Source organism: Nuphar pumila, chromosome 11 (genome assembly GCF_984573655.1).
Source record: "Nuphar pumila chromosome 11, dmNupPumi1.hap1.1, whole genome shotgun sequence".
Taxonomy (NCBI): Eukaryota; Viridiplantae; Streptophyta; class Magnoliopsida; order Nymphaeales; family Nymphaeaceae; genus Nuphar; species Nuphar pumila.
In genome coordinates, this window is record NC_143259.1 from 94,191,055 (window position 1) to 94,206,335 (window position 15,281).

General features: G+C 34.1%; 1 protein-coding gene across 1 annotated transcript in view; it reads right to left on the reverse strand.

Moving 5' to 3' along the window:
- The window catches only part of LOC149822519 (uncharacterized), a 32,991-nt gene extending 25,253 nt beyond the window's left edge, over nucleotides 1-7,738 (reverse strand). Inside the window, exons 1-3 of the mRNA XM_089981604.1 lie at nucleotides 7,619-7,738; nucleotides 6,558-6,633; nucleotides 6,200-6,429 (exon numbers count right to left, since the gene is read on the reverse strand). Of these exons, the coding sequence (XP_089837730.1) occupies nucleotides 6,200-6,429; nucleotides 6,558-6,578 (251 nt within the window). The 5' untranslated portion in view covers nucleotides 6,579-6,633; nucleotides 7,619-7,738. The remainder of the gene's footprint in view (nucleotides 1-6,199; nucleotides 6,430-6,557; nucleotides 6,634-7,618) is intronic.
- Between the last annotated feature and the right edge of the window lie 7,543 nt (nucleotides 7,739-15,281).

Below are 15,281 nucleotides of genomic sequence, written 5' to 3' on the forward strand. Positions count from 1 at the left end.
GCCTTAAGTTTTCGTGGTCAAATGAGGGTCAAATCCCTCATTTAACCACAAAATAGGGTTTCGACTAGGTTAAAAAACAAATTTAACCTAGTTCCTCCTCCACGCACGCTCTCCCTCTCCTCTCCCACTCGCTTTCCCTCTCCTCGCCCACTCGCTCTCCCTCCCCTCACGCTCCTCCTTCCCCATCGTCGCCCACGTCGCCACCACTTCCACCGCTGCGCCCGCTTGCTCGCTCTCCCTCTCCCGGAGGTCAGGTAAGCTCTTTTCCACCGCTGGGATGAATTGATATCTGAATTATTTTGCTTGTGATTCTTGTGATTAATGTATCTATGAAAGTTGAATTGAAAATGGTAGCTAACCATATTGTTAAGTATGTGTTAGTCATCTTTTCTACTTGCTGAGTTTAAACTCTATAGAGACAGTTTATTTTCTTAAATTTCTGTAACTGCTAAGCTGGAGGATACCCTTGGATCTGATTCAACCCTTTGAACCTGGGTTAAAGATAGTGCAACTGCGGGAAGCTATCACATGAAGCCCTAAAAATTATGTAGTTACGCATATGATTATTTTGGTTGAGTTATTATTTTATTTTTTTCCTTTGTGAAATTTCTGACGTAAGTTTTTCTGTTTATGATTTCAATTCAAGAAGTTACCTGTCAATGTGTGATTTCACTCACTGTGCACTCCAGGATGTTCAATAAGAACATTCAAATTTTGACACGGTCCTTATTGAACACTGATTTATATCTATAAATCACCTTTCCATTTCCATTAATATATGAGTAAAACATGACACGGTCCAGAATATATATATATATATATATATATATATATATATATATATTAGTCTTGTTTAAAGTGGGGATGTCAATAGTTTGAATATGGGGTCAGATACCAACCGTAACTGTAATGGGTATGATTATATGTTTTATAATCGGAGACAAAGTCATTAATTTTCTGTTATCAGGAAAGTAGAATTGGTTACACACCAGAAAGTACACCCGGCTCGTTGGGACAAGAAATCAGGTGCAATCACATTTACTGTATGATAGGCACCAGAAAGTACACCAAGTTTTTTAATTAGTTTTAAATTTATATATGTTGATTTTTATTGAATATGAATATAATTTTTTGTGTTAATATATATTTTCTTATATGCATTTTTGCAGTTGAACAATGGGAAAAGATGTAGGATGGGATCATGGAGTTAAAGTTCCAAATCCCACTAAAGATCCCAAACTCGTAGGACATGTAATTTGCAATTACTGTCATAAACAGACTACATGAGGCATCTATAGGATAAAGCATCACTTAGCTGGCACAAAACATAGTGTAAGCATGTGCGAAGCGGTTTCACCTGATGTGAAAAGATTTTTTCAGAATCATCTAAAAGATCAGAAGCAAAAGAAACAAGAGGAAGAAGAAAACAAGTTGGATATCGGGAGGAGTGTTTATTTTGGATCATCAACAGGCAATAATGTGAACAAAGAAACCAATGGATCATGTAGTGATGCAAAAACAAGCACGGATAGTCCTATAGACCTCTTTGTGAACAAAGAAGCACGACAAATCATAATAAACACTGCTTTCAAAAGAGATAAAAGAAAAAATGTATGTCGTGCCACATGTAGATTTTTTATGCAAATGCATTATCATTTAATCTTTGCAACAATCCATATTTTGGTGCAATGATAGAAGCTATTGCAAATTATGGGCGAGGGTTCAAACCGCCTTCTTATCACGAGATCAGAACTTTGATTTTGAAGGACGAGGTAGATTGTACTCACGAAATTTTAAAAGAGTTCAAAAATGAATGGCCAAAGGTTGGTTGCAGCATTATGGAAGATGGGCGGACGGATGGAAAAGGAAGAAAATTAATTTTCTTGTGAACAACTCATTTGGGATATTATTTTTGAAGTCCGTTGACATTAGCGATATGAAAAAAACTGGTGCAAATTTGTGTAAGTAGTTTGAAGAAATTGGTGAAAGTAATGAGGTGCAATTCATTACATATAATGCACCAAATTATGTGGCAGATGGAAATATGTTAACAGCAAGAAAAACATGTTTTTGGACACCATGTGCAACGCATTGCTTGGATCTTATGTTAGATGATATTGAAAAGATATCAATTTTTAAAAATACAGTGAAAAAGGCAAAAAAAATTACAATATATATCTATAGTCATGCATGGGTATTAAATTTGATGAGAAAGTTCACAAAGAAGAAAGAACTTCTACGTTCAGAAGTCACTCGTTTTGCTACAACATATCTCATGCTTCATAGTATTGGATGTTATAAAAAAGAGTTGAAGTCGATGTTCTTGTCTTCAAATTTTAAATCATCTAATTACTATAAGAAATTTGATGCTAAGAACATTTCTTATATTGTTCTTAATGATCATAAATTTTGGGTTGCTATATCATATGCAATTAAAGATACACTTCCGCTCGTGAAAGTGATGCGATTAGTGGATGTAGATGAGCCTGCTATGGGATTTTTGTATGAGGCAATGGATATTTGGGATATCATTGATAGCCGATAAGACTTACAACTTCATAAGCCTTTGCATGCAACTGCCTATTATTTAAATCATCATTTTCATTATGCTGACAACTTCAACCCGGATGGAGAAGTTATGAGTGGCTTTTATGATTGTGTTGAAAAATTGGTTTCTGATGCAAATGTTCGGTTGAAAATTATGACACAAATCGATGCGTTTAAAAAGGCAAAGGGGTTGTTTGATAGAGAAACAATTGTTACAACAAGAAAATTAAAAAGTCCTAGTAAGTTTGCAATTATAATGTTATTTGTTAACATTTTTGTATGTTTTTGTTAATTATGACATTCTTAATGTTTTTATCAATTTTTTATTGTTTTATTTAATTTCAGCTGACTGGTGGAGTTCATTTGGGCACAAAAATCATGAGTTGATGAATTTTGCAATTCGAATTTTAAGTTTGACGTGCAGTGCATCGGGTTGTGAGAGGAATTGGAGTACTTTCTCATTGGTTTATGACTTTGTATTTTATTTTTAAAATACATTTTTATAAGTATAATTATCTTATAATTGATTATCAATGATTTGAAATTATAGGTGCATACAAAATGAAGGAATAAACTTGAACAAGAGAAGATGAATGTATTGGTTTTTTTAATGTACAATATGAAATTAAGAGAGAGAAATATGAGGATGAGGGCTACCAAAGACCCTATATGTCTAGATCATATAGACTCAGACGATGAGTGGATTGTGGAGAAGGAAGCTCCAGTGTTGCCTAGTGATCCCAATTGGTTGGAGGATTTATGGTTGGATACGAACTTCGACATAAATGCCATTGAGCATGTGCCTATTGAAAAAGTCACTTCACCTCATGATTCATAAAGTGGTTCTAGGCAAGACAGGTCTTCAAGAGATCGAGGTAAAGTTATATTCCTTTTACCTTGCTATGATTATAAATATATTTTTTTAATTACATAAAATAAGTATTTAATATATGATTTTTTTATTGAAGGAAAATGAAAAGCAAAAGAAGTGATCGAGGATGTAGAGAAAGCAAGTGCAGACGATGATGAGTCAGAGAATGAAGATGAAGGAGAACCTATTTATATGGATTCATAAGATGATGACATTAAAGACTTAAATATTGATGATGACGAGACACAAGAAGAGCCTAGGCCCTAATTCATATCATAGAGATATGGCCATTTATATTTTTTGGGGGTCTTTCATTTGTAATTGTGAATGTTAACACTCTCATTTTGAAGAGTTTTGGACAAATATATTAACATTTGGTTGTTAATGCTAACCAGTGTTATTAAAAGCGCACCTCAAGGCGCAAAAAGCGTGTCTCGCCTCAAGGCGAGGGGCTCTGTGCCTTGAGGCGCAGGCATAAGGCGCAAAAGCCCTGAGGCGCACGCCTCATACGCCTTGAGGCGTACGCCTCATGGCGAGGCGCGCCTCACCTTGTTTTGGTAAATATATATTTTTTATCCATTTTACATTGAAATTTGAGGATCTCAGTTGGAACTCGGGTTTGGCCCATGTATGGTATGAAAGTTCACAAACCATATCATATATTAATTAGACCCTTCGGGTCTGACTCGGATTCTTTTTTAACCTTTTTATTTATCATCAAACCCAAACCATTGACACCCTTAGGTGAAAGGTGCTTGACTAAATCAGCTTGATTGATTAAACTTGAAAGGTAAAGTTCTTGAATTAAGTTTTGAGCCTGAAGTGGACCTTCTTGGGGCATTTGCACAAGAGCTCCAAACCAGTTTTTGTCCTTTTAAATCTCTCTTTTTTCTTAAGTTAGCCATGGAGAAGCTGCTGCTATAGCTTTGACCTGAGTCATTGTCTGCAGTATAAAGTTGCACAAGTGCTCTTCATCTTACCATTGAGGCTAGTTTCTCAGTTTCCTGTCATTGCCAAATAAAATAATTAATAGAGAAGAGTTTGTCTTTCTATGTTGTTCTATTGTAAACGAGTATCGATTTTTTAGTGTATTTTAACTTTTGTTGGTTAATCTCATAGATTTTCCAGTTATTTCAATTATGTAATTAGTTTTTGTTAGGCAAGGGCGACAACCCTAAACCTAAATAAATCGGGTTTGATCCATAAGAAATCGGGTCCCAAACATAAGCCCAAGAAAAAAAAACTTTTTTTTGGGGGGGGGGGGGGGGCGCTGCCCCTTATAACCCCCCGTCAGGGGCGTCCCCCCGCCCGCTGACCGTGCAACGGGACCCGCGCCAGGGAGGAGAGCCCCCGGACCCCCCCCCCTTTCTGTAAGGGCAAAAACTCTGAATCAGGCTCCACAACTCATCAGCTTCTTAATATATTTTAACTTTTGTTGATTAATCTCATATATTTTCCAGTTATGTAATCAGCTTTTTAGTTACTTTTATATGTTAATCTCATATTTTTTAGAATAATCTCAGATATTTTAACTTTTGTTGGTTAATCTCATATATTTTCCAGTTATGTAATTAGTTTATAACTTTTTTTGTTATTCTCATATATTTTCCAATAATGTAATCAGCTTTTAGTTACTTTTATATGTTAATCTCATATTTTTTAGTAGTTATTTGAGATTTTCTATTTCTTATTGATTGTTATTTAATCAATAAAGCATTTCTTTATTTATTTGTATTTTTAGATATTTTTTATAATTTTTTTAAAGTTTTCATTTTTTTTAGGCTAATGCTTTACGCCTCGCCTCGCCTCGGCTTTTGGTGGAGTGCCTCGCTACGCCTCGACGCTTTTCACAACACTGATGCTAACATTCATGTTCTAATTATGACATGATGTTATTAATGCTAATATGTATTTCGTTGTTAATGTTAATTTTTTATTGAATGAATGCTCGGATTTTATTTCTTAGATACTTATGTAGATCAAGTTGTTGCATTAATGGCACTTTTACATGTTAATCTCATATTTTTCAGTATTTATTTGAGATTTTTTATTTTGTGTTGGTTGTTGCTTCATCAATAAAGCATTTTTTTATTTATTTATAATTTTAGATATTTTTTATAGTTTTTTTAAGTTAAAACAATTTGAGGCTTACACTTTACGCCTAGAGGCTTACACCTCGCCTCATATTTTGGTGGAGCGCCACACTACGCCTGAACGCTTTTCGCAATACTGGGGTTAAGGTTTGTGTGGTCCGAATAATGGGTTTGGTTCAGATCCGGTTGGATCACGACCGGATTGGGTACATTAGGAGTCGTAGGATAGAGCATGAATTGGGTTTGGGGGTAATAGGTATGGTCTTGACTCGATCCAGATTCATAAAGTGGTTGGGTCTGGTTTTGACTCGGTCTAAAACCAAGTTGGAGCTTCGTCCAGGCCTGATTAGGGCAAGTTTGGGTTGGTCCAACATTAATGGGACAAAAGTACCGGGTTTGAAGCTGATCCAGATGAAAAAAAAATTAACCATACTCGGCCTCGGAAGGTTGGAAATGGGCCTGAACGGGACACAAATAACAATTTGCAAAGATTTTTCACTATTTATAGCAAATTAGTAATCGGGTGGATGGACACAAATAAAAATTTGCAAAGATTCTTCACTATTTATAGCAAACTAGTAACTGGGTGGATGGTGATCAGTCATGCACCAAACAAGCAATCAACTTTTACACTCATACAAGATGGAAAACCAGATGGCAAAGTGAGAAAACAGCCACAGCCTTTTACCTGTCTTTGGGAGGTTCTTTCTTCTCCTTGGAAGAGACCACAACCAAGCCTTCCTTTTTCATTTTTTGCCTTTCAATTTCCTTTAGCTTTTGCCTCCTTTCCAAATATTCTAGTTGATCTTTGGTGAGCGGGGGTTCTTCTTCTTTTTCATTACTTCCTTCTTCATATTCAGCTTCTTCCTCCTCTTCATACTGTTCATCATCTTCGTATTCGTCCATATCTCTATCACTCTGCCGACAATACATATTAAATTTGTGAGAAAAAAAAAGGAATCAATATCAGCTACAATCCGTAATACACAACCACAATAAAAAATCCAAAAAAAATTTGTTCCATTATAAACTACAAATCTGCTTACATATCTATTGGGGCCCCTCATTGCTTTATAACTCTCCGAACCTAATGATCTCAAAGCATGTATAGTGCCCCAATATCTGTATATGTCAAACCAAGCAGAAATATTAACAGAGCATATACTAATCAAAATCAAAACGAAACCAGTGTTGCACATAATTAAGTGAGACAAAACCGACAGTCATTCAAACAAAATAAGAAGCATTCTACATCTCTTTTGACCATGTAGATGACCAATGAGGAAAACCTCTTCAAACCGATGGTTGGTCGTTCAGAAGAACTAATTTGTGTGCCCTGTTCTCCACCAAGAGCACCTCACACATCATTCACTACAAATAATACCACCAGAAAACCAACATCCAGGAGGCAATCCTTCTGGAAGCTTCCTCGGAAGTTCTTTATTATTATTAGATTAATTCCCCCTTAAAATTACTGCAAATGAGAAAATAATAATATATGAAATTCTCCATGATTCTCATAAAAAATTAGGGAAAATAGAGGCAGTCAAACATAATCATATTCTAGAATTTTTGAAAAGAAAAAAAAACACATCGATCTTCCATCATCATCATCTTCTATCAAACCATTCGTTTCATCCACCACAAAAAAGTTTCCATCTCCTCATTACTCCCTCCCCTTTCAGATTCATCCAAACCCTAATTTCACCTCATGCATGCGATTAAGGTCTATTGGAGGGAAAAGAACATCCAACCACACAAAACCTGGATTTTCCTTTAAAAAAAGGCATGCCTAACGATTATAGTGTTGTTTCCAGCCCTAACCTTAATCCCAACCCTAATCCGTACGGGCTCTCTTGGTGGTAAGGGGTCGTCGGAAACGATGCGCACAAAAAATCCCCAGACGTTTTCGGCCATATCCTCGACGGAAACAACAGAGGAAGAAAACAGCAAGGCCTTTCCCGGCGAAAATTCCCCAAATTACAGGACAGATCCGGCCAGATCTAAATGTATTCCTCAAATTCCGGCCTCTACCTGGCCGTTTCCGACGCAGATCGTGACCACCCACCCTCCTCACCCACAGGCAGAGAGAGAGAGAGAGAGAGACCTGAAGATCTCGCCGGCTTCTTGCACCACGCGCAGCCCTCGATACCGCTGGAGAATACGAGAGAGAGGGAAAAGGTTAGGGATTGGGAAGGTAAAGTTAACGTGTCGTAGGAGCGGCGGAGCCACGTTACGTTCAGGGTGGGCACGTACCCACCTTGACCTGAAAAAAGTGTCCCAATGGTTTCGGGTCTGGGCAGTGCCCACCTTGACCCGAAGCATACATAAAAGGTGTCCTGGGTGAGGGTGGGCACTATAGAGCCCTACCAAAGGCCAAAGCACGACTTCGATCCCACCTTGTCTCAGAAGGCCATCAATTCGCTGTCCCGAGGCGCCACTGCATAGGTCATCTCTCTTTAAGTTCCTGCTCACGCCGTGGACAGGTATGCCATCTGACAGTCTCTCTGGCACTGTGAATGGTGGGACTTCTTCTTATTGTGTTTTTTTACCGTTAGGGATTTTTATGATTTTTTAGAAGGATTTAGGTTTTTTGTTTATTTTTTTCTTAAATAATTGTGCATCAATAATTAGGTTTTAGGGTTTTTTTAATTAGTATTTAGGTTCTTTTAATAAGATAAACATTTATTAGTTATTTATGCATTTTTTCTTTGATCAACATTAGACATAATACAGCATATTTGATTTTAGTCAAAATTTATGGGGTTTTATTATTTTTGTATGAAACTATGAATGATATTTGTTAGGATTGAGGGTTTTTATTTTATTTATTTTTAATAGCATGAATATTTAAGTAAGTTTTAGGGGGGGGGTAATATATATATATATATATATGGGGGGGCACACGAATGGTGTTTATTTAGGATTTAAGTTTTTTATTTACTTTTTATTTTTTAAATAACATGAACTAAAAAAAATTATTAGGTTTTAGAGTTTTTTGTGCTTTCCTCTTTCTAAGTAGCATTTAGGTATTTTTATGTTTTTTCATCTGAATCAATATTAAACTTGATTTCACCTATTTCGTTTAGTTATAAACTTAAAATTTTAGAGGTTTTATTTTTGTTAGGATTTAGGTTTTATATTTATTTATTTTTTAAATAACAAATATTTAATTAGTTTTTAGGCTTTTGTGTTTTTTTTCAATTAACATTTAGGTAATTAACATTTAGGTGTTTGATTTGTTTTTTAAATTGAGATGAATATTTAGTTAGGTATTTTTGTGTTTTAATTTATAATCAACATTAAACATTATTCTACTTAAGTAATTTTAGTTAGAAACTTAAAATTTTAAGTTTTTTTTTAAATAGGGTATACATGTAAATGATGTTTGTTTGGGATTTAGGGTTTTGACTTAATTTTTTTTTAAATAACATAAACTACGAATATTTCATTAGGTTTTAGGATTTTTTGTATTCTTTTCAATCAATATTTAGGTATTCCTTTGATTTTTTTTTCAATCAGCATTAAACTTGATTCCACATGCTTAATTTTAGTTATATTTAAGGATTTAAAGTTTTATTAATTATTATATAATGATATTTGTTAGAATTTAGGTTTTATATATTTTTTAAATAGCTCTTTTTATTATGCATTTATACCCACCCTAGTTTAGATTTCTGTCTCCGTTTAAAGTGGGTTGTGCGTTATCAAACAGGGATGCAACCAAGCGTCCAAAAGATTCCTCCAAAAAATGAGTTAAGAGGACTGTGTTGGTCAAAAAGTGTACATCGCACGAACACGACACAGAAGAACACCTTACACGTTATTATTGTTTGATTTTGCTAGTAACAATTGTACACAAAATTACACATGAGAGCAAAGTTTGAGAATACCTGTGACATAGTAGGAAAAGAAAACCTATCAATCCCAGCCAAACAAGGCTTTTTTTTTCCTAGTGAGCCCAAGTCGAGTTTGGCGTGGAACCCGACAAAAAACTTATCTCATTTGGATATTTGGAATCATGTCAGTGATGTCACGCAGTGCTCGTCTGCACCCACCACTGGCCCGTCACTTGGTTGTTTCTGGACGTCAACCTCAGTGTGATCACCCATCTCCCATCTCATGGTACTGAAACCAATGAGAGATTAAGGCTCAAAAGGCTTAAAGTAAGGGTCTTGTTCTAGCTTGCCTAAGTGGTTAGGGGGGTTTGGGAAAGGCGGTGTCACCCATCTTGCCAAGGATCGATTCCTTCTGAAATCATTCCAGTGGCTTGTTTGGTGGGTGTCCCTTTTGGGCTAAGTCACTCACCCCAGGTTTACCCTCTAAGAGGAGGGGCCTAGGCAAAAATCTTGTCTCATATATATATATATATATATATATATATATATATATATATATATATATATATATATATATATATATATATATATATATATATATATATATATATGCATTCTTTAGGCCCCTTTTTTTGTTAGGTCTCATTGAGTCCACTAAAAAATCATAGTTTTAAGTATTTTTCTTCTCACATCAAACATGATAGATGTGATCTATAGGTTTTGTTTAGTGGGAACCGGCTTTTGGATCTCCGAAATCTGACCTGTATACAGGTTTTTCCCATGATCTAAGATCAATGTCCATGAAGGTACCAGTTTTTCCCGGCTAAAAAAATATGTTTTTTTCATAAAAAAAAACATGATCTAAGAGTCAATTCCCACTAAATCTAGCATGTTACACACATGAAAGGTTCAGATCTATCATAAAACACTTAAAACCTATGAGGCAAAATGGGGCAGAATGAGAAATGAAACTTAATGTATTCAGTTCTCATATATAGTCAACTTTACTGTTAAATTTGATATAGAATTAACATTATACCTTCAACATCATATTTTTCTAAAATACACCTTAAAAAGAGTGAAGGAACCTTTGAAGGACTAACTAGTAAATTAACTCTTTTAACTCATCTTAGGTTAGTGATAACCTAGGTTAAATGGATGAAAGTTTGTTTTAGAATAACAGTGCAAAAATTTGTGCCTCTTTTAAGTTTTCAAAACTTATGTAAGTTTTATATTAATGCCCAAACTTTAGGTGCATTTTTTAACAAAAATCCTATAGGTATGAGACCACATTTGCTATAGTCGTCTATAGGTACAAATGTCACTTTCTTTCCCTTTTTTTATGAAATTAACTAAACATTAGAAACTTGATCACATGTTTTTCTTGTTGGGAATTGGATTCTAGATTGCTCAATTACAAAGGCAGGTTTTTATAAAACATCGAAAATACCAGCCTACTATGTGTGTATTTGTACCTATATATGTCTATGCTTGTAGCTATATATATATATAGTTATGTTAAACATTAGCTACATTCAATCAATCATGTTAAAATAACTAAAATGCTTTTAAAACAATGGCATTTTTTGAATGCATGTTTGTTTTGTTGAGTAATATAGGTCTTTAAACTTGGAGGAAAATGAAAAGACAAACATAACTATTCTGACATCAAAAAGTAAACATGTATTTTAAAAAATGTTATTTATAAAAATATTTTAATCATTTTAGTAAAAAGTTGGATTTATCTAATGTTAAATAAAACTATTTTAAAATTATATTAACTATATGTATATATATACAAAGTGATTGGTACGTAGGAATATCCATACAATATAATCATAAAAATGGTTTTAGTTTTTAATGTCACAAGTTGTACCTTTTTTTTTAACAAGTAGAAACCACCAATGTGATTTGGAAGATGCGAGTAGAGCCATGTTGACCTAGAATCTCATATGTAGTTGTAGTTCTGCAAGGTCTATTGCTCCAGTTGCGGTTCAGTTGGTTCATGAATTGCCAAAGGAGTGAGTCTAAGGAGTCAAGGAAAGGTGAGTCCCCACTGATTCAACCATGTAGAATACATTTATATGGTTAGAACTAAAAAGTTGTTAAAGAATTGATAAAAAATGGAGTGCATTATGTCACTCTTTATATATATATATATATATATATATACACATGAAAATTCTGTACTCTATATTAAGGTACTCTCTGACTGAATCTTGGCAAGCTCTAGTTGTCCAATTTGACCCCATGAATGAGTACAACATATTCCATTTACTAGGAATTGCACTTTGAATTGAGTGGTTTGAATGGAAAAAATGGGTTTTATTAATATTGAAATTTGGAGGCATTTTGGATGATTGAATTTTGTAGCACTTAGAAAATCTGACTATACAACACAAAACGATCTAAAACATGTTTTTATTAAACAAACCATATAAACCATGTCTAAGACTTGATTAATAAAAAACTAAGATAATGTTAGGAAACCGGTTGTTTATACTAGGGGTACATGCACTCGAGCAGTGGTGGGCATCGGGCCGGACCAGCCCGTCTAGAGCTTGGCCCACTGGGTTTTAAGTGTGGTCTGGTTCTTAATGGGCTCGGTTTTGAAGAGCAGCCCATGATCTGGCCCATTGGCTCAATGGGTCAATGTTCTGCAGGTTGGACCAGCCCGACCCAAACCTCATGTGTAGGTTGTTTTTTAATGAAGTTCATAAATTAAAATTTATAATATAAAAAATAATTAATTAAACAAAAAAAATAATGCACTTTTATAATTATTTTAATATAATAGTTGCAACTAATTAGGTAGTAATAGTTACCAGGTTACTTTGCTGCTAGATACTAAAAAATTAATTAAGTAGCTCAAGCCCATCAGGTCGGTCTGGTAGCCCGTGGGTCGACTTGAGCCTATTCATCTATATAATGGGTCGAGTTTCAGCTCTAGGTAACGAGTTAGGGCCTAAAATCTTGACCCAAACCCGGCCCATGGTGGGCCAGGTCAGCTTGGCCACCAGGTCGCCTGACCCATGGTGGGTCGGGTCGACTTGGCCCACCAAGTCAACTTGGCTCATGGGGCCGCCTGTCCCATTGCCCGGCCCTACTCAACAGTAGTCAATATTTTTCATACATGATTTAGCCCTTGAAAAATCAACTGCAAAGAACAAATTCATAAAACCCAAGGCTATTTTTTTCTTTAATCAAAGAAGCATGATTTAGGTGCCAATTCCTAACAACGGTCCAAAATCTTTGCAAAATTTATAGGCTCCAAATATATTAAAAACACATGATGCAGGTATGGATTCCTAGTAAATGGACCATGCCCAACACATTTATGTTGATAGAAATGCAAAAAAAAAAACGATGAAGAAGCCAAATAACTCATTTATTATATATGTTTCACTTAGAATATTTCATTTAGCATGTATATATATATATATATATATAGAGAGAGAGAGAGAGATGAATGAAAACCTACACACTAAAAATCATGCCAAACCTACCACCACACGTTTTATTGAATTTTTTATGTTTTTTTTTTCAAAATTCTGACCGTACAAATGTAATCTATATGCTTGTTTTTATAAGAACCAGTTCCTGGAGCATTTGATTATGATGCATTAATAGGTTTTTATAAGTTTCAAAAATGAACGATGTACAAACTTTATAAGTTTTTGAAGCTCCAAATACCATTTTTTCTATCCAACATTCATGATCCAAGTGTTGGTTTGCAGTAAATCAATCATGTTGAATACATCTGTACGGTAAGAATTTTGAAAAAAACATCAAAAAAATTTTGGTGGGTAGGATTGGCATATTTTTTTGTGGGTAGGTTTTCATTATTACACACAAGTCTCCAGTTGGGATGCATATACTACCTCAATGAGAATGAGCAGTGTTTTATTTCTCATATTTTAAAAGTGAATTTAACCTCCCAGTTATGATCTTCATGATCTGTTTGGTGAGCATTGACTTTCAAATCTCCAAAATCTAATGTGTGTGCATGTTTTGTTGGTTATTAAAAATGGGAAAAGACCATAATGTATAACAAAAATGACAAGTTTTTTGGAATGCTTCATAATTTTTAAATTTTTTTCCGTGTCCAAAATTGCAAATAACCAACATTGTTAAGACTCTTTTACCTATCTCATGTGTTAAACTCACGAAGTTTGTGCGATATATCACTCCTCTTGTCAGATTCACAAACTCTCACTTAAAAAGTGGTCTGCACATTTTTTTAAAGACATCACGAAGTTCTCATAATCATATTTTTAAACTCAAATCTTGAAACTTCGCAAATACTTGACTAAATTCTCATATATAATATGAAATTCACATAAAAAAGTGTGTAAACCTCCTGTTAAACTGAACCTTGTAACCTCACATATATCTTACTTAATCGGCATATGCCATATAAAATTCACAGAAAATATTTGTGAATTTCTTTCAAAATATGCAAATTTCCTCCCATCTATTTGTGAATGTCCTCATGCATGCATCTATAGTTGTGAATGTCCTCATACTTACATAACCTCACACATTTGGGAATGTCCTCCTGTCTATGCCCCTTATGTGATCTTTGATAAAAGGAGTTTGTTGGAAAAAGTTGATACTTAAAAATGGTGATAGACATTTAGTGATGCTTCAAAAGCACTGCTAATTAAATCCTTTAGTGATACTTCAAAAGCACCAATAAAAATTTTAGCGCTAATTCAAAAGCACATATTTGAGGGAGAAATCGTAAAATATAGTATGATATTCACATTCTCATATGTGTGAGAGAAACTTCACATATTTGGGAGAAATTCACAAATAAAGGATAAATTTTGCACATTTGAATAATTCAGAGGAAAGTTCACAAATTTGAAGGAAATTCACATGTGCGAAGGGTGAAAGAAAATCTTTTTACAATCAATCATTTTAGACATCGGGCATATTTCAAATTTGTAAGTTTTTTCATGAAACACATCATTTTTGTCATACAATACAATCATTTTTTGTATTAAAAAATAAACAATCATAAATGCTCCAAAAAATTTGAAGACTTAAAAAAAGGACTTTTTGTAAGGAAACAAAACACAATCTAAGGGTTCTCTATAAATTGTTTATGTTGAACATGGAAGCAGATCAGGTCATGCTGAACATGAGTGTTTTTGCTCATGACAACATCGTGGCCGTCTGTTTGCATTTTGGATGAATGCCACATGGTTTTGTTGACTTTTGAGCTTTTTAAAATGCAAATCGGATGGCCATGATGTCAGCATGAGCAAAAAACACTCATGTTCAGCATGACCTAATATGCTTCTGTTGAACATGTGTACAAAATAAGATTGGGTTAAAACAACTTACATTGCACCTATGAGTTTTAACTCACTGGTAAGACTTTTATTTTTTTTTCTCTCTCTATATATATACCTATATATATACGTGACAAATATTTGGTACCCTTATTGGTAAGGAAACCCCTAATTGAAACTTGTACTTAGAGGTTGTTTTTGACCAAATATAAACTCACGAATGTATTCAACATAGTCAAATAGTAGGAACCAACTCTTGGATCATGTTTTTTTAAGCACGATATTTAAATTAATACTTCCACAAATTTTTATCGATATCTAGCATATTTCAAAGTTTTGTTGATATTTTATCAAGCTCAGTTAGTTTATAATAATTTAATTAATAAGTAATTTATTATCTTTATAACTTCATAGTTTTTTCGTAAATGATATATATATATATATATATATATATATGGGTCTAAAACTTAAACAGAAATCATGCTTTATTTTATTTATTTTATTAAAAAATGGTAACATTAATCACATGATATTATTGTTGTTTTTGTTTAAACAAGTAGTAAATATATTCTGGCCAGTTGTAAATTACTAACAAATGTTAATTTATTGATAATTTGGCACGATATAATCA